This window comes from Tachysurus fulvidraco, chromosome 5 (genome assembly GCF_022655615.1).
Source record: "Tachysurus fulvidraco isolate hzauxx_2018 chromosome 5, HZAU_PFXX_2.0, whole genome shotgun sequence".
Classification (NCBI taxonomy): domain Eukaryota; kingdom Metazoa; phylum Chordata; class Actinopteri; order Siluriformes; family Bagridae; genus Tachysurus; species Tachysurus fulvidraco.
The window spans coordinates 18157427-18176833 of NC_062522.1; the positions used below are offsets into that span (position 1 = coordinate 18157427).

Genomic DNA, 19407 nt, shown 5'->3' on the forward strand with positions numbered 1-19407 from the left:
TTAATATTTTAGTATTATTTCTTTATTATTATTTCTTATTATGTCTTTTCAGATCAGACTGTCCAGTATTTTTCTATGAATCTTAATGATTTCATAAGAATGTTTTTGTCACTGAACGTTGTTTAGTATCAATTCTATTTAAATGATAGTCGCTTGTTCTTGTGAAAGGTGTAGGGCTTTAAAAATATAACATTTGTTTAGAGTTCCGGCTCTGATTACATTCGAAATCTCTGGAGCCATCAGGAAAACAGAGATTGTTTATGGCCTACATGACCTTGCTATCTAAGCACAGAGAGAAGTATACTGTCTGGAGAGAGAACCTGGTGTAAGCATGATGAGGTTACATGTCAATGTGATCTGTAAAGCTTTAATTAAACGTTCATTCATCAAATATTCAAGTTTTCACTTGAAAAAGAAACATGGTTTGAAAATAAGATTCCTGTCCTTCCTCCTTTGCTACTGGTGAACATCTGCCTTAGTCCATTACATAAAGATTAAATCAAAGGAACTGAGCTTTATGCATTGCCAAAGCTGGATGTATCTTATACGAGGCTTCATAAAAAGGGAGTGTATAATATTAATGAAATTTTGCCTACATGAAGACAAATCACTGACGGTTTGTGGTTGGGGGTTATGGAGAACACAGAGGTTAATTCTGGTATCCGGATCTAGATTTACATCATTGTTTGTAGATTAAAAAGGTCTTTCATGGGAATGAACTATTTGTGCTTGCCCTCTCCTCAGAGGACATGCTGAATGTCCTGCTGTCTGATTAATCTTAATGAATTATGCAAATAGACTTTATCTCCAATGATTTCTGAATGTTTCTGTATTGTTTTATTAATGCACTTTGAATTGCTTTATACAAAGTGGCCTCTCTCTCTCTCCCTCTCTCTCTCGCACGCTCTCTCTCTCTCTCTCTCTCTCTCTCTCTCTCTCTCTCTCTCTCTCTCGCATGCTGTCTCTCTCTCTCTCTCTCTCTCTCTCTCTCCCTCTCTCTCTCGCACGCTGTCTCTCTCTCTCTCTCTCTCTCTCCCTCGCTGTCTCTCTCTCTCTCTCTCTCTCTCTCTCTCTCTCTCTCGCTCGCATGCTGTCTCGCTCTCTCTCTCTCTCCCTCTCTCTCTCGCACGCTCTCTCTCTCTCTCTCTCTCTCTCTCTCTCTCTCGCTCGCTCTCTCTCGCTGGGTACATTACTGTGTTTTGTTATTCAGGCCATTTTATTTTATTAAAAACTTCCAGTGTTCTCTGGTGAATTGCACACACGAATAAGAAATTAGTCATTTAATGTAATTGAATGACTTTTCAACAAACAACACTGCAGTGTACATTCCTTACAGTAACACAGTACTTCAACCCCCCACCCCCACCCCCACCCCACCTACTGCTTCCCCAGAGCCTGATCTTGGGAGCATGTGTCCTTAATTTCTACTAATTAATTGTATTCATTATCAGGACTACCCTATAGTGCGAGAACAGTTTCAATTACAGGAGTTAAATTGACATAACAAAACATAAAAGGCTCTGACTAATGACCTGTTAACAGCACCTGTCTGCTGGAAGACTCCAGAAGCTTGGAAGTTGAAGGATACATCACCATACATGAGCATTAGCTATTGAGCATTCCTCTAGTGCTTTATTAAAAGACTGACTTACACATCACTAATCACACCGACAAACGTCACAGAACGGGGAACTACAAACCTGGTCGCCATGGACTCATACTTCCATTATCTTTGGTAAGCAACCACCTTCACTCCCAGTTGCTCTTCCTATGATTATGTTCACCTGTGTTTCATTAGTATTCTCTGTCATCACTGTTTCAAAGCACTGTTTTTCCGGTTTATTATTTGTGAAATATACGTTCAGTTCTCTCACGTCCATGACAATTACCAAGCCTGACTTTATGCTCCTGTGTACCCAGTTTTTAGATTAAGTATATTCTCTGCTCTTGACCTCGATTTTGCCTAGTCTTTTTGGAGCCAGTTTATATCCTCACTGATCTGTGGCTGTTTTTGACCCTGCTCTCTGCACAATATATATTGGACTGTTTGCAATTTTCAGTTTTGCTTGCTGTTACTTATTTTTGAGTGGTTTTCTAAATTTTTTTTATTAACTATTTGTTCCTACTTTTTTGACACACCGAATAAACAAACTCTATTTGCATCTGATCTCCAAGTGTTTGTGTTCATGATACCGACAAACTAGCTATTTATTTTCAAATATTTTTCTAATATCTAATTCTAATATCATTTTCTAATATTTTCATCAAAAGAAGGCATAATTTCTCCATGAAATTGATAAATCTTATGGAAATATGAGGATAATAGGATTTTGGTGACATGAATAGAAATGATTTAGATTCCATGCAGCATAGATGGGTTATTTAGAAACATAAAATTATATTGCATTACCTGAATTACTGTATTAGTTTCCACATGATTTAGATAAACACCTTAATATGTAATTGGCTTATAAAATGGCAGTGCGTTTAAATCAGGACATGCAAAGATTATAAAAAATTTAACATTTTTTCTGTATGATTTCATCTTCAATGCAACATGCTTTGTCAGGAACAAAATGGTATATGTAAATGTTAGTTATAATGATGCACAGAGTTAGCATAAAAGAAATGACAGATGGCAGTTCACCTTTGGCAGTTATTTTTTACTAATAACTGATAATATTTGATGTCTTTCCTGATGTCATACTGACAAACAGTATGAATGTAAAAATCTCATCTTTGTGTCAAAATGGAAAGATTACATGTAGTGAATCTGATATGGAAACAGCCTATAAGCACAAATTATATTCAGTAGTTCCCTAAACCCCATAATTACGTGGCACAGTGTGAATGAACACAATCTATTTTGCAGGTCTCAGAAATGACAGAGAAGGTAAGATGCTACTTTATAAACATGGAATATACTAATCTCCCTTTAGCTCTCTTCACTTTAAAACATATCCCTCTCATCTCATGAAGGACGAACAAGGGTCAGGAAAAACATATTGTCGTGAAGCACATTTATTCTAAAATCCCATACCTGCACTGAAGAACCAACATTCTGTCAAGATAATGTGATGCACATACACAAATATAATTGTAATGAAGGACTTGGTTGAGCTAGATAAAGTATGATAGCAAGTAAATCCTGTTCAAAATCATCCAAAATATAACTGGTCTCACCTTAAATATGCCTCATGAATAGCATTAGAGAGAGAGAGAGCATTGCTCCATTTGTATTGTATGTTTGAAATATTCACATTGCCATTCATATTTGGGGGAAAGCTGTATGGCCATGCTGGCAGGTGGAAAAGCAACACTGAGCAATAACAAACAGATCCCCAACCTGCACCTCTCTTCATCTCCAGTCCTAGCCTGGAGACCTGCAGACCCAATCCTCTTCACAGTTTCCTCGCAGGACACCTGACAATGCACTGCATGCAGATGAGGATTCCTGAAATAATAATGTGCAAGCTTTCACGCATACTCAAGTGTTCATTGATGTTAGTGCCTGCAGTGTCCACCCTTGTCTCAGATAGATTATGACTCCCAACATGGAAGGAAATGGTTAATTCCTGAACCGGACACATATCTCCTTCCTGTTGCTGTAGCCTCCCTTAGATTGCTTTTATACTCTCCACAATTAAAGTTTTACTGGACTTCGAAATCTAACTAATGTCTTTACTGTGCATTCAGGATTTACAGGCATAAGAAATTCCCTTATTAAGGCTAATTATCTGTGGTGAAATGCATCAAGAGCAAATGAAGGAGAGATGTGTGAGAGAGCTATAAGGAAAGTCAAGACCCTTGCAACCCTTTATATTCTGCTGTGAATACAAATGAAAAGTGAGTCATCTGGTGCTCCTACACATGAACACACACTAACACACACAAGCAAACAATTAGATAAATTGCATATACTCCTTGCTAATCGCACATTCTTTTAATGCTAGGCTTGAGCATAGGCTATGATTTAGAGTAACATATTAGCACATTAGTAGCTGAAAATGATGTTTATAGCATGGTGAGGGGTATCACTTGTGTCACTTGCTCCTCTCAGCAAATGACATGTTGACTTACCTCCGAGTGCTTCTCCTCATTCCACTGCCGGTAATTCTAATGGTAAATTAGCCAGGCAGAAGTACTGCCTAATGGTATTATGCTAATAGCCTTACCTCTGTCTTCCACAATTTAGTCTGAAGTGCTCTGTGATAGCTGCATAAGCACTTTGCGAATCATAGACTGACAATGTAGCATCTTCATAGAGCGTCTTTCAGAAAAGAATGTGTGCCAGTCTTGCTTAGGATATTACCATAATTTTGTGATAATCTTGACAGTTAAATGGCATTTATTACTTTATATGAAAAACAGTAGCATCAGCGCAAGACTTTATGAAAATGGCTATGCATCTTAATGCAGCATGGCATTGCAGTACGTTTAAAAATAGTTACTTCCACAGTTCTAAGAAATGCTGTGTCAGTGTTCGGTGTGTCTCCTTTTAAATTCTTTCAAAATAGTGTATGGAGGTTTCCCATAGAGACTTTTATTTAAGATAATACTTACACTTTTTACTCAATAGCAGTCACTGGTTTTTTTTTTTCTATTAAACAAACAGCAAATCTGTGATTGCAAAGTTCTATTAATTTTCAGTGCCACACTCCAACCATCATAGATTAGACGTCTTATAATTTTTTAATACTTAATGTACTTCTTTCAATGGCACAAGTTCATTTCAAAACAGAAGTGCTCTGAGTTTGTCCTTAAAAGTAAACACCTCACAAAGATCAAAAATCTTTCTATAAAAGAAGAACGAAGCGTTAAATGTTAGGGGATGGATAAGGGAACACAATCAGATGTGGAACACATACACTTCAAATAGTTAATGAACTTTTCAAGCCTGATGTAATCTCCAAAAAAAAAAAAAGAAAAAAGAAGGAAAGAAAGAAAAATGAGATCAGTAGTTCTGTAGAGTGTCACGACATCTCTGGATTAGCATACTGCTCTATTGTCAGTATGTCTAGGTCTTGGTGAACACGAAATGTTACATGATGAAAGTTCTTGTTCTGTATTTATAAAACATGAATGAACGTTTGGAAGGCTGTCCCGGAGAAAGCAAAGAAGTTCTGTTTGAGAGTTTCCATTTATAAAGATATTGATATTCCACTGAAATCCAAATACATCATTTTCACTGTCCTCAAGCAGTCTTCAAGTCCTGGATCCTGCATTTCCATTATATGATCTAAAGTGATGGTTCCAGATATCCTTAACGCAGACTACCGTGTGACCTAAAAAGAAGATTTATGTTAATAAAGGGATTGAAGCAGCCATCAATGCATATAAATTTTAGACTTTAAAGCAAGGGTTAATTTGGGACTAACATTTTATTACAAATTGCCAAACATGATATTTTAGTTAGTAGTTTAATAGTTTAATACAACATGGAAATTTGAATTATTTACACTATTTCAGATAAGGTATTCCAATATAGATGATAATAATGTTAAACAATTTTCGAGTTTAACCATTTTGAAGTATCCAATAAAAAGATGAGGAATGGTGCATAATGGGAAAATATGTAGCATCAAGACTTTTATTTTTTATTGTTTTTTATTATTTTTCTGTCCTTCGAGTGTGAACTTCCAAATTAGTTAATTAGTTAGTTAGTTAACTAGCCAACTCTCCAAGCTCGTTCACTTACACATCTTCCCCATAGCACAATGGTCTACCACATGCTAGCTCAGCTGACAATTTTGGTGACTTGCTGCAATACTTTGAATTGCTGCTAAAAATATTAGGCAGTTTTGCAAACACTCCTGTCTAAAAGCCTTGTGAGCTAATGCACTTGCCTGAGTTTGAGTCTCTAGATATATAGATTTGTTTCAGAAATGCTTATGAAGCAACAATTCATAATATCTATAAAATAAAGTCACATTTATCTATAAAAATAAAGTCACATTAGATTTTCAATTCAAAATCTAAGTAAAGGCATGTGTCATTTTAAAAGCAATGTCCATGTTTTAGATTTTGCTGTAGCTAACACAAAGGTACATTTATTATTTAAGAATTAGATTTTAGAAATAAAAATAGACCAGTCTCAAGAATTAATAAATCATATATTTTACCATTAATTGTTAACAGTAAATTAGCTACTTGGTCATATATTGTATTATTGTAAATGAAAAAAGTAAATGACAAAATCTTAAAAATTCATATATTCATAATCAACTTTCAAACAAAAATGTTAAAGCTTGGCTTAGAATATGGGTTTAGAGCTGCCAGCATTTCATTTATGTCTTAATTTATCATTTAACCTGATTACTCCTGTTTATTGGAATTCAAGAAATTTGATCAGTCTGCAAAAGGGACATCTGTTATAGGCTCCATGTCCTTCTCGCCTGATTTCTCCTCATTATCTAAGCTATAACTGCTCCTGTTAAAGCTGCTTTCCTACAAATGAGGTGTTAGCACTGTAGTTAACTCATGCTCACACCCCTCCCTGCGACAGCACCTATCAGGCTCATTAACTTCAGCAGCTCTTCCAACTCAGCAGCCATGGCCCAAAATACTGTTCTGGAACATGCTGGGATGGGAGGTGAGAGCTCTGCTGTGCCTGAGTGCCTTTAACATGCCGGTCTGGTCTTGTTCCTGCTCAGTGACACACACACTCACACAAGCATACACACTGGCAGGGTGGAGGGTGCAGCTAGCTGAGGTTAGGTCTCTGTATCAGAGGACAAGGCTGTGCTACTTGGCTGTGCAGGGAATCCCAGTGTAATCTACACCTTCAAATCATAGACAGCAGGGTGCTGGAGGGTGCACTGACGAGCTGAGAGGTGTTTAGGTCACTTCCTTCTTGTGCACTCCCCAGTGCATCATGGTTCACACATTTAGACCTTTGCTACATTGTGTTGATGCTGATGCCAGGATTCAAACATTATAATTGGTCTTGCTTGAAATTCCAGCTGAACTAATTATTCATATATATATATATAGCATGTATTACTGTTTGCTGTCACCTTTCTATAAACCAAGTGCTATTTAAACTTCACCAGTTTTTGTCAGTGCACTGAAATAATTTCAAGTTCTTTACAGCATGTGGGAAATGATTTACTGAGAACTTTTAATTTACTGATTTACTTTCATAACACTTTATGTTAGTTAAATCACTGACAATATCAATGACAATAACCTCTATTCAATACCCTCTTAAGTGGAATTCTCATAGCTCTCTTGCAGTATGAATTTTCTAGCACAAAGCAAATCTGTTTATCGGTGGCCTTGCACTACTACAATGCTTTATGATGGATATAAAACAAAACCATAATAGAACAAGGTCAACCGATGGTTTACAATCATTACCAAGGCCCTGGCAATGGAGACAAAAATCGACCAATCAGACGCTCCAATCATGTCACCATGGTGACACATCTGGGATTCCACACTCTCACTGTATTCGAGACATGTGTGAGGGCGGTGGCCTGGAGAGCTCCAAAAATCAAAGCAGGCAGGTTTTGAGAGGAGCAGGCAGCACCTCACAGGCATGCCTGCCACTGACGTGACTGTGAGTGTTCTAGCATGCATTATTTAAGGCAGCTAAAGTGAAAAAGGGCTGCCTCACGCAAGCCCCCTCTGTCCTATAAATAATTTAGGAACTGGCTGAAGAAGGTGTTGGTTAGTCAAACACCTCAGGCTAACGGGTGGCTATGAGCCCAGTGTGTCAGCGTTAGGATGCACATACTGACATTCACAGGCATGTACTGTACCTGAAATCTCACAAATTACACACATAGGCTCACACACACCATGTACAGAAATACTGATTGCAAAACTATTTAACCAGAAAGCTTGTGTAATTTTTTTTCTTACAGTATTAAATATAAGTTTATTTTAATTTCATCTGGGTCAAATAGCAGTGGTACATATTCACACTGGGGGTCTGTTTTAAAGGCAAGGAGTTATAAACAGTCATTTAAAGCTAATCCTGAAATAGATACTTTATCCTCTTTAGATGACAATGGTGTAAAAGATTCCAAAGAAAGTAATGCATGTTCTAAAAGACTGGTATTCAATCTCTACAATAATTGTGATTATTTCCCATTTCTTTCATTCCTTCGAAAATGATGGCTTATGGATTATTTAACCTTAACCAAAACACTGATCTATCCAAATCATAATAATTGGTGCTATTAATACTTTAAAGTGATGCTACATACTCAAGTTTAATGCAAGTTAGAGCAAAATGAATGATTATCAAACACTGGATTTTTTTTCTTACCCTGGTCGTCTTGACTTTGTTCCCAGTGCTGCAACTCCAACCTTTAAGATCTGGCAGCACCTTACATTCCTCACCCTCCATACAGGGCTGCATCTGGCACCACCACTTCTGTGCTACTATAGATGCTATGAAGATAGATACAGAAAGAGAACAGAAGAGAATGACTCTTCTAATAGCTGTAAATACTATAAGCACATTTAGAATAAAACATATTTCTCAAATAAACACAATACAACAATCACCCCATATCCAAAATTTCCAAGGATTAAGCCCAATAATATTTTACTCACAAAATACCCTCTTATCTGTTCTCTTTTTCTATCTCTCTTTTTCACTCTTCTACTCCCTCTCTTTCTGCGTTAGAGGAAATCAGGCTGTGGGTGTTTCAACATGTGCTGATGCTTGGAATCCATCACTGGTTTGCTGCTGGTCTCAAGGAACAAGGCAAAGGTTGGAATGTCAAAATGTGTCAAAATGAAGTGAACCATGGTGAGAAATGATAACAGCAGTAAAGGCTAAGGCCAAAACATCAAAGGAGGAGTGCAGAAATATTAGACAATAGTTCAGGGGTTTTGGAAACAGATGAGTGAACAGCTCTCTCTAATATACATACAATGAGCACTTTATCAGGAACACTTTGCTAAAACAGAGTACAGAGCCTCCCTTTGCTCTCAAAACAAGCTCAGTTCTTTGTGGCACAAATGATGTTGGAAACATTCGTTTGAGATTCTGGTCCATGTTGACATGATTGCATCATGCAATCCCTGCAGATTTTTCAGGAGCACTTTCATGCTATGAATCTCCTTTTCTACCACTTCCCAAATGTGCCCTATTGGATTCAGATCCGATGACTTGTTAAGTATCTAAAATATTAAAACAGTCTGTCTGGCACCAAAAACCATGCCACATTTAAAGTCACAGATATCACATTTTCGCCCCATTAGCAGAAGCGCTTGGCATGATTTTATGTTTTTTTCTGCTGTTTCCACATGATAGGCTGACTGTATAACTGCATAAATGAGCAGGTGTATACTGTAGGTGTTCCTATTAAAGTGACTGGTGAGGATATATTTTTACAACAATGGCACCAAGACAAGATCTTTACAGGTTCACACAGTAACAACACTTTTGCAGTGACTTAAAAGGCAGATGCTCCACATAATCCAATTCTAGCCATGAGTTAACTTGAAATGTAAATTTAACATGGAAATAAAATAACATCTAAATATAACTATAACCTGATAAAAAAAAAATGACATACTCTATTGGTCTTTAATTAATAAAATATTGCTAAAGTATACAATAAATTAAAAAGGCATAAGCAAATATCCTACCAATATCTACTAGTGTTAATTTCGTTCCTCTATTGTACTAGGGCATCTTAGGAAATGTGTCTCACGGCTAAGGTAGAGGCAGGGCACAGGCACAGAGGGCAACCAGAATCCACCGGTATATTACAGAGCAGAAAAGAAGATCAGGATCGATTGACCCGTCCAGAGAGAAAGCCTGTCGACATGTTATTAGACAAGCAGGCTCTGCCACGCTCTAGCATGCAGGAGGATGATGGTGTCATGGTGAAATGGCTCTCGACTCTGGAGTGACAGGTGCGAAAGATGAGATGGCGATAGAGATGTGGGACTCCAGTTTGATGGGCAGAAACAGTTTGGGGCACGTTTTATCGATTATATGGCTTTAAACAGACAATTCAATTGTAACCACTGACTCCACAGAAGTGTTTACAGTCTGTAATTTGCATATAATGCATTCGTCTCTGTTTGTGAGACGAAATATGATTTTTACACACATTATATTAGTCTCTATTTACATGCAATATTTGCTCTAATATGCTGGTAGGTATGTAGTGAATTATAAAAGAAGATCTTTCTTAGAATACTCCTTCTATACTTTTTTTGCAGGAGTAAAAAAAAGAACAGGTTAGAGACTATTAATATTCATGCCAGGTCCTCAGAAAACAGAAATACCTCACATAAAATCAAAGCCTAGGCAAGAAGAGAAAAACAAATCCTACCATCCACACAGGAGGGGGCTGCTCTGGTGGTGCCGGCGACTTGTCCGGGAAAGCAGGAGCACTTGACAGTTTGAGAACGCTCTTCGATTTTGTTCTTGTTACAACAACGGTGCGCTGCTATGACCTCACAGGTTCCTGCCTTGACATGTACTGCAGGAACAAAACAAGGACACAAAACCATTAAAACTGGACAGCTGTTTCAACCTTGACTCCTGCAGACATTAAAGTCTGCAATTTTATGTTTGCCTTCACCTCTGGTTCTACAGTAGGTGGCAAGAAAAAAGTAATATTGCGATGGCAATGGGGTCATATTAATTAACACAAAACCAAACAAGCTGTAGGATATGGTTATGTTTTATGTCACCAGTGAAATACTAATGTATTGGAAGACTTTCGTGTGCATTTGGTTAGAGTTATGAGTAGGCTGTATTAGAGAGAATGGTTCATATTTACCATTAGCGGTATATTTGAAAATCGCAGCAGGTAAGCAAACATAAAACACTCACTTTACTCATTCACATTTTGTGGGCCAAATCTGGTAGTAAAGAAAAAAAAACATTTTCTCAAAGTTTTAGTGTTCTTTTCAAATCAGCCTTAATTACATTGGTAAAGATTTTCAATTTACAACTTGAGCTGAAAATTGATTGAAAAAAGGCCTCCATCTTCCCATTAGTGGGCCAATCTGAAAATCTCATCAACAACATTAAAAACATTTTGTCTTCAATCAATAAGAAGCCATGCGGACACACACAAGGGCCGATCATGCAGAGGGCCAATCAGTTACTGGAGAAAGAAAACAGATTTGTTGGTGTGAGCATGTATGGGAGAAGGGAGTTATTTTTTGTGTGATTATCTCCTAGCCCAAGGCTCGTAAGGTGAAACTTAATTTAGAAAGTTTCAACAGTCACAGACTGAATAGTCTAAGTTTGTTTTTAGGTAATGAATGGTGAGGGAATAGGAGGGCATGTTCCTTGTTTCTTTGGGATGGATCGATGAACTCTTAAATAACAATCATCTGTATACCAAATTACAAAACTATCAGCGGCTGTTAAAAAATCACAAAATGGTTTCATTCTTGATCAAAAAATAGGTTTAAGTTACCTTGAGCGATGTCACACTTGAATCATGGGTTATTGACCTCTAAACAGGTCTGCTGGTTCTAACATGGCTTTGGCTTTTACTAAAAGAAGGGAAAAGAGTGAATTCTAGCCCCTGATCCAGCATGTTGGGAGAAGATGTTGACCCAGTGTGAACATTTCTCTCAGACGAGCAATGAGAATCTTTGCTTGATGACATCATCCCTGTGCTTCATGACCTTTCTAAGAGGGTGTTGTGTCTTTGCTCTGACATTTGTGAAACATTTCTATGCCATGCAGCACCTACAATCAATAGATTTCACTTAAAGCACTTAGGCCGGTCATCAACTAGCAAGTCAGGGAGCATGCATAAGACATTGGAGAAGCAATGGGCTAGGATCTAACATTAATATAGACTGGCACTGGGCTCCAGACCTCCAGGAGTTCAGTGCTTCACAAACACTTGTTCATTTACATCCACTGATCCTTGATTGATAAGTAATCATTCATTACTTGCAGCAAAAACTGCAAAAACTGTATATATTTGTTACTACACGGAGCACTATAGCAGATTGCCTCACTGATTGCCACAGTTATAACTGTTTATTTATAACTACTTACATAACCAATACGAATTTATAGCATATCAAGCACTGAACACTGCATTGCCACTGACCAGTCAGAGTGAAAGACTTTAACTCATTATAGTTCATTATGATCTTCTACAAATACTCCATTAGTGTTGATGTCCACTGGTTACTAAAGGGGATTGTGGTAGCAGTTATAAGTTATTAGTGATTATCTCTTATTTTCTGAATATATTTTCATTGAAAGTTCATTTATTTATATTAATTAAAAAAAAATATTTTTCAATATTTGCAATCCATCTTTCTAGCAGTGTTAACATAATTCAAATAAAAAGCAAGTTTTTTAATTTCATATATACCTTTACATTTATACTAATGAGTTCCAATAATATTCTAATAAATATGTTTTCCTTCCATAGAACGAATACAGTTCTTTACATCTCAGAAAAGTTCATTATATATTAAAGCCTGCAGAATTTTCTTTCTTTCTTTCTTTCTTTCTTTCTTTCTTTCTTTCTTTCTTTTTTTTTTTTAGCATAATCTCTAATCTGGCAGAAACTATAGCAGGAAATGTTCTGTCTGAAAAGCTGGAAAAAATAGATTCAAGATAGAAAACTGGCTTTAATTAGCTGGTTTAAAACAAACAAACAACACAAGACACAAAACATAATATCAGAATCTGCTGGTAATAGGGTAGCATTCTCATTAAGCCTTGTGTTTGGACAGATGGTGTGTAACCATACAGTCTATCTGTTACAACATTGACTGAGAGACCTGAAAAAAGATTGTTTTTGCAATAAAGATTAATTTCCAGAATCAACAGTTAACCATTTAACCAGTTTCAGATTTAACACAATTAAAATATATACAAGATTGCATATAAGTGTGATGCCTTAATTATTATAATGTACAGCGTATTATAAATACAGACCCCTTCATTTATTTTCAATTTTGCAGCCTAATTCCACAGTTGTTTGAATAATCTACAATCAGTACCCCATAATTACCAAGTGAAAACAGAATTCTAGAAATGTCTGCAAATTTATTTAAAAGAAATAACTGAAATATCACATGTACATAAGTATTCAGACTCATTACTCGGAACTTAGTTGAAGTACCGTTGGCAGCAGTTACAGAGTCTTTTTGGGTCTTGACGCAACAAGCTTTGCACACCTGGATTGGGGGCTTTTGTGGCACAAATCCTCTCAAGCTCGGTCAGGTTGTGTGGGGACCATTGGTGGACAGCCACTTTTGGGTCTTTTCAGAGATGTTTAATAGGGTTCAAGACAGGGTTCTGGCTGGGCCACTTTAGGTCATTTACAAAGTTGTCCTTAAGTCACTTCTGTGTAGTGTTGGCTGTGTGCTTAGGGTTGTTATCATGCTGGAATGTGAACCTTCAGTCTATTCTGAGGACCTGAAAGCTGTTTTTATTAAGAATAGCTTTTCCTCAAACCTGACCGATCTGCACTGCTGGTAAAAACAGCCCCACAGCATGATGCTGCCACCACCATTCTTCACTGTTTGGATGGTAGCGAGCAGGTAATTAGTGGTGCCTGGTTTCCTCAAGAAATACAGTTTAGAATTGAGGCCAAACAGTTCCATCTTGGTTTCATCAGACCAGAGACTCTTATTCCTTACAGTCTGAGAGTTCTTCGGGTAATTTTTTTCCAAACTCCAAGTGAGCCTTCATCTGTTTTGTACTGAGAAGATTCTATCTTACCACTCTGCCATAAAGCACAGATGGGTGGAGGGCTGTAGTGATGATTGTCCTTCTGGAACATTGTCCCATCTCCACACAGGATCTATGGAGCTCACTGAAAGTGCCCATTTGGTTCACATTCACCTCTCTTAATAAGGCCCTTCTCCCCTGATTGCTTAGTTTGGCCGGGTGACCAGCTCTTGGAATAGCCCTGGTTGTGCCAAACTTTTTCTAATTTGAGAATTATAGAGACTGCTGAGCTCTAGGGAATCTCCAGTGCATCAAAAATGTTTTGTAGCTTTCCTCAGATCTTGCAACAATCCTGTCTCTGAGCTCTGCAGGCAGTTTCTTTGACTTCATGGCTTGGTTTTTGCTCTGATATGCATTGTGAGCTGTGAGGCATATTGGACAATGTACTGTATATGCCTATAATAGTTTCATGTTATTTGCAATATACACAATTTAGTATTAATTTAATACATAATCTACATTCATTTAATACATAATAATTCATTTAATTCATTTTCTACTGCTTATCCAAACTTTTCGTGTCTTGGGGAGCCTGTGCCTATCTCAGGCGTCATCGGGCATGAAGGCAGGATACACCCTGGACGGAGTGCCAACCCATCGCAGGGCACACACACACTCTCATTCACTCATACACTCACACACTACGGACAATTTTCCAGAGATGCTAATCAACCTACCATGCATGTCTTTCGACCGGGGGAGGAAACCAGAGTACCCGGAGGAAACCCCCGAGGCACGGGGAGAACATGCAAACTCCACACACAAGGTGGATGCGGGAATCGAACGGGTAAAATGTGACCATGAACCATGATTGACTGATGAAATAATTGCATGACACAATAGGTGTGTAGGTATTCCCAATAAAGTGCTCAGTGAGTGAACATAAATACAGGAATTTTCAATGAGTCAATAAAATGAAGCAAATAAAAGACTGAAGATATTCTTAAGTAAACAATATTGGAACTATAACCTCACAGCTTTATATGTGAGAGAAAAAAGTTGTCTAGGTATTTTTATAACCACCCAAGATATACATTTGCAAACATACTGATATTCAGCAGTATTCTAAAATACTTTCTGACATTTGTCAGAGGAAGTCGCCAACCCTTTCTCTCCACACAGTTTCCCATGAATGTGATATGATGGGTTAAAGCGTCTAGCTCTGAGCTGTGTGACATTACAAGGGTAAAGGATACTTAAACATAAAACCGAGAATACATTGCAGCTCTCTGTATGATGCAAGTAAGATCACACAGGCTTTTTTTTCCCGTTTTAAGTTTCTTTTGGGGCATGTCAGTCAGCTTTTTGGAGCTGTGAGTGGTTGCTTATGCCTAAACAGTTTGTGCACATGCAGTATTAATAGGGGAAAAAAAATAATCTATAACCACCCCCTGTGCTCATATCAAATTACCATAACATAGCCACTTTTTCCTTTGACTGCAGCAAGAGAAGGACCACAGGCTTTGTGTTGCCAAAAGTGCGGTGTGTTGTGTTTGCCCAGCATCATATTAGGTAAAATGGAAGAGCATGTACTCAGAGCTCAGAATGACATGCTGCAATTTCTTAACTATAGTGCCATGTTGACAAATTTGATGTTTGCCTTATACTGATCAGCAATAACATTAAATCCACCTGCCTAATAGTTCTTACTGTTACTTATTCAATAGCAAGTTAGATGTTAAACGGCATTTCATTGTTGTGCACCAGTACTTTGCAATGACAATGAATTTCTTATCTATCTATCTATCTATCTATCTATCTATCTATCTATCTATCTATCTATCTATCTATCTATCTATCTATCTGACTGACTGTCTGTCTGTCTGTCTGTCTGTCTGTCTGTCTGTCTGTCTGTCTGTCTGTCTGTCATTGTTTAGGTCTCCCTTGTGCCACTCTTAGCCACTGAGGCAAGGATTTCACAAGACCTCTGAAGGTGTGCTGTGGTATCTGACACAAAGATATTAGCAGCTTTGGTAAGTCCTAAACCAACAATTTGGCAATGTGGGAGGGAGCATTATCCTGCTGAAAGAGGCCACTGCCATTAGGGAATATCTTTGCCATGAAGTGGTTTACTTCGTCTGCAATAATATTTAGGTAGGTTGCATGTGTTAGTAAGTAACATCCACATGTGTGCCAGAACCCATGGTTTCCAAACAGAACATCATACTCCCTCATTTGGCTTTCCTTCTTTCCACAGTGCCTTCTAGTGCCATCTCATCCCTAGGTAAGCAATGCACACAAACACTGGCATTCACAGGGCACTCTGACTGATCTGCAGCCCCATACAAAGCATGTTGTAATGTGTTGTGTGGTTTAACAAAGTATTAACAAACATTGACATTCACTTTTTCAGCACTGTGTGCTACATTATCTCTTCTATAAAACTGGTTCAGACAGGCTAATCTTCGCTGACCACACCTTGCTCTTCCTTGGACCATTTTGGTAAGTACTAAACAAGGCAGTCTGGGAACACCCCACAAGATCTGCTGCTTTGGAGATGCCCTGACTCTATCCATCACAATTTGGTGCTTGTCAAAGTCTCTCACATTCTTATGCTTGCCCATTTTTTCTGCCTTCAACACATTAACTATGTGAATTTGACCAGTATGTAACCTACAGTATGTAATGAGATTATCAATGTCATTCAGGTGACCTGTGAGGGGTTTTAAGTAATGGCTGATTAGTGTATATCATTTGATTTTTATGGAAAGGTTTCATTGCTGTTACTAGACCCTATATAGTTTAAGTAAATGAAAAATAAATAATCCAGCTCAGTTGATATAGGAACAATAAGTGGAGTTATATATGTTACTAAGGTGACTCTAAAATACCTACTGAACTCAGTGATCCAGTGTTGAGTGCAGTAAGTTTATACCAGTAACAAACATGTATAGGCCAGTGGAGAAAGTTTTAAGCTTTTTACAAGGTAAGCTTGAGCTGGCAGATCACATTAGCCTCAGCTGCTCAGTCAAGCAAAAATACGCACTCTCGTTTCTCTCTCGTACCGCGTTGTTCAAAACCCAATATGTACTAGGTAAATATGTTCTCGGTTGCAATAAAGACCCAGGCACTGTGTGTTCCCCTCATCAATATGCAAGGCTCAATAAAGGAGGATGGTTCATATTGATTTTGTCTTCAGCAAGTAAAGTAACATCATGAAGTATTCATAGACACTGTGCTGACTATATCAGACAAGCACAGGGCATGTTATGTTTTCCAAGCAAATGGCACAGCTGTGCAATGGCATTTGTTTGGCACTGTTGATCATGTTTTGTAAATCTAATTACAGTATGCCTTACATTTTAACATAACAACCACAGCTGGCACTAACTGTTGAACTGTTGAATTTCCTTAATATAAGCTACACATGTTAACCTATGACATGAGCTCAATTATGGTAACCTGCAACAAACGTTATATTCATTTCACTAAAAGGCCATTAATCATTGATTTTTTAAAATATGTAAAATATGTATGGAACACATGGTCAGTAGAGATCAGTGCTCAAGCTCAATAAATACAACAATAAATGTATGACCACATTAGAAGAAACTTCTCACTGCTACCTTGGTGGAAGGGAGAGTACTGTACTTGCTCTGAGGAAATCAGTGAAGATCAGAGAGTCAAATTCACTTTCCCTCCATCTGTCCTAACACTTATTACTCAGTGTGGTAGCAGTGAACAAGAAAAAAATGCTTTTTTTCTCCTTTTCTCCCTAGCTAAGCATGCGAGTGAGAGGAGCAGAGTGGCAACCCAATTACCACAGGCATTGGCGTGGCAATTTACAGCAAGTCACTTATGAAATTGTTATGAAGCGATGAAGGAGTTGGCCATCTGTGGTACATGGAGTAGGGAGATCAAACAGCCGGGCACTTTGCAGCTCCAGTTACACAATTAGAGCAAAGGGGATGAGGAAGAAAAGGAAAAGCAGTCATTCAGCCTGGCTCTAAAAAAAAACCCCAAATGAATAGATGTCACATCAAATACTCTTTACTAGGCTGTGTCTTTGTCTTCTATCCCGCTGAGGAATGGAGGCTTGGGCTGAAATCCTTTGCCAGTGAGATATAAGAGTTCAGGTTCCACCTAGTCACCAGTCTGTGATTAGACAGAGCTAATGTGGAGTCCAGTCAGTGCTTCCAAATCAGACCTGCATCCAAGCACAGTTCTAAACTATTCTATAAAAAAGCTCAAATTCAACACAACAGGAAGTTACACAATAGAAGCAAGTATGAATAAATTATAGAAGAACACATTTGAAGGCAGGAGTTCTATAGCAGGCATGACACATGCTGTCAGCTTTTTGTTGCTTTGACACTATTGGCAATGTAGGCTCAGCTTTAAAAGTAAATTAGCAGAGATAAAAATAAAAAGAAGAAGCGAAACACACTGAGCTAAAATACTACAGCATACCACTCAGGGCACCAGGAAACTTCTGGACCATTCATTTCCAAACTTCTGATCAATGGCCTTTCCTTGAGGAATCACACAATCGATTCAGTCAATGCTCTGAATGTTATTACATTTCTCTTTAAGGAAAAAAGCAGCGCCCTGAAACTAACGGAGAGCACACAAGTATTTTCATCACTGCACAGCTAACATGCCTTGCAATTGGTGAGAGGAAGTGAAGCTGAAGAGAATCACTCCAGGCTTCAGCCAAAACAACACCAGCTGATCTGGAAAAGCATCATTTAACATAGCATCACATTTCAGTTCTAAACAACCAACATGCAATATTTTCAAATTGCATTCTGAGAACATAACTAACAGATTTAACAATGATTTAATAAATAAAAGTGATGGAACTAAACCTATGAAAATTTAGACCAATAATGAAAATGTTTATTATTAATGGAAAAACTTGGCTAAATGCGCTTGTATGGATTTAAAAAACCTATAAATAAATTTCTTATTTTTCTCAAGTTTGAGTGACTCTCCCGTGTAATACTAGGCCTGTCTCAGCTAATTGTTTGAGATTGGCTAAAAAGCTTCAAGGGATCAGCAAGAACTTAGTAAAATACACAGTGAGATAGTTACCATCTTACATTGGTCCAATCTATAAATTTTGAAAATGTGTACTGGTTTATCAGATTCACACTGGCTTAGAATATGTCTTAGTATATACAGTACTAATAATAATCAGATTTGGCCAGTATATCATACTGACCATCAATCCTTCAGGAATAATATGTCTTTTAAAACATGCAGTTTTTTTTACTGCTGAATCAGACCAAATGGCTATATATAATTGGGTGTTGAAAGCAACACTGTGTTTGGAATCTACAGTACATGTCCAAGCAGCTCTTTGTCAAGTATGACCAGTGGGGGTTAGATTATAGTAATTATGATTTTAGTTTCAATTTGGAGACAAAACCCTACTGCACCATTTTGCATTCCTTGTGACTCATAAAGTTTCATTTGACCCTAAGTCAGTCAATCAAGTAAGACCTAAATTAAGTAAGAACCTATCCATATGAAGTGACAAGTCTATCAAATTTGCCTATTAAATGAACATGATCAATATTAATGTCCAACTGTAAATCAAGTAGGTCATAGCTCTAGTTATGCTTAAGGAGGATTCTAAAAAACAAACTTAAAAACAGCACCATGAAATATAGCATGTACAAATGATGTTTTTAAAATCATATACACAACTTTATATAGCATTATTTCAAACTACTTATGTATTTAAACTAATAGAGCATCTGTTTAGG

General features: G+C 37.5%; 1 protein-coding gene and 1 long non-coding RNA gene across 3 annotated transcripts in view; one reads left to right on the plus strand and one right to left on the minus strand.

The window, feature by feature from the left end:
- Positions 1–1412: 1412 nt before the first annotated feature.
- Positions 1413–18493, plus strand: LOC125141151. Its single transcript, XR_007140507.1, has 5 exons — positions 1413–1735; positions 15574–15790; positions 15894–15920; positions 16050–16138; positions 17416–18493. It is a non-coding gene; the product is annotated as an uncharacterized LOC125141151 (long non-coding RNA).
- Positions 4103–19407, minus strand: part of tafa3a (TAFA chemokine like family member 3a) — a 70977-nt gene continuing 55672 nt past the window's right edge. The window contains exons 3-5 of one of the 2 annotated variants that reach the window (XM_027146401.2): positions 10305–10454; positions 8276–8400; positions 4103–5285 (exon numbers count right to left, since the gene is read on the minus strand). In XM_027146401.2, the coding sequence (XP_027002202.1) occupies positions 5274–5285; positions 8276–8400; positions 10305–10454 (287 nt within the window). In that variant the 3' untranslated portion in view covers positions 4103–5273. The remainder of the gene's footprint in view (positions 5286–8275; positions 8401–10304; positions 10455–19407) is intronic. The other variant, XM_027146400.2, reaches the window with a different exon arrangement.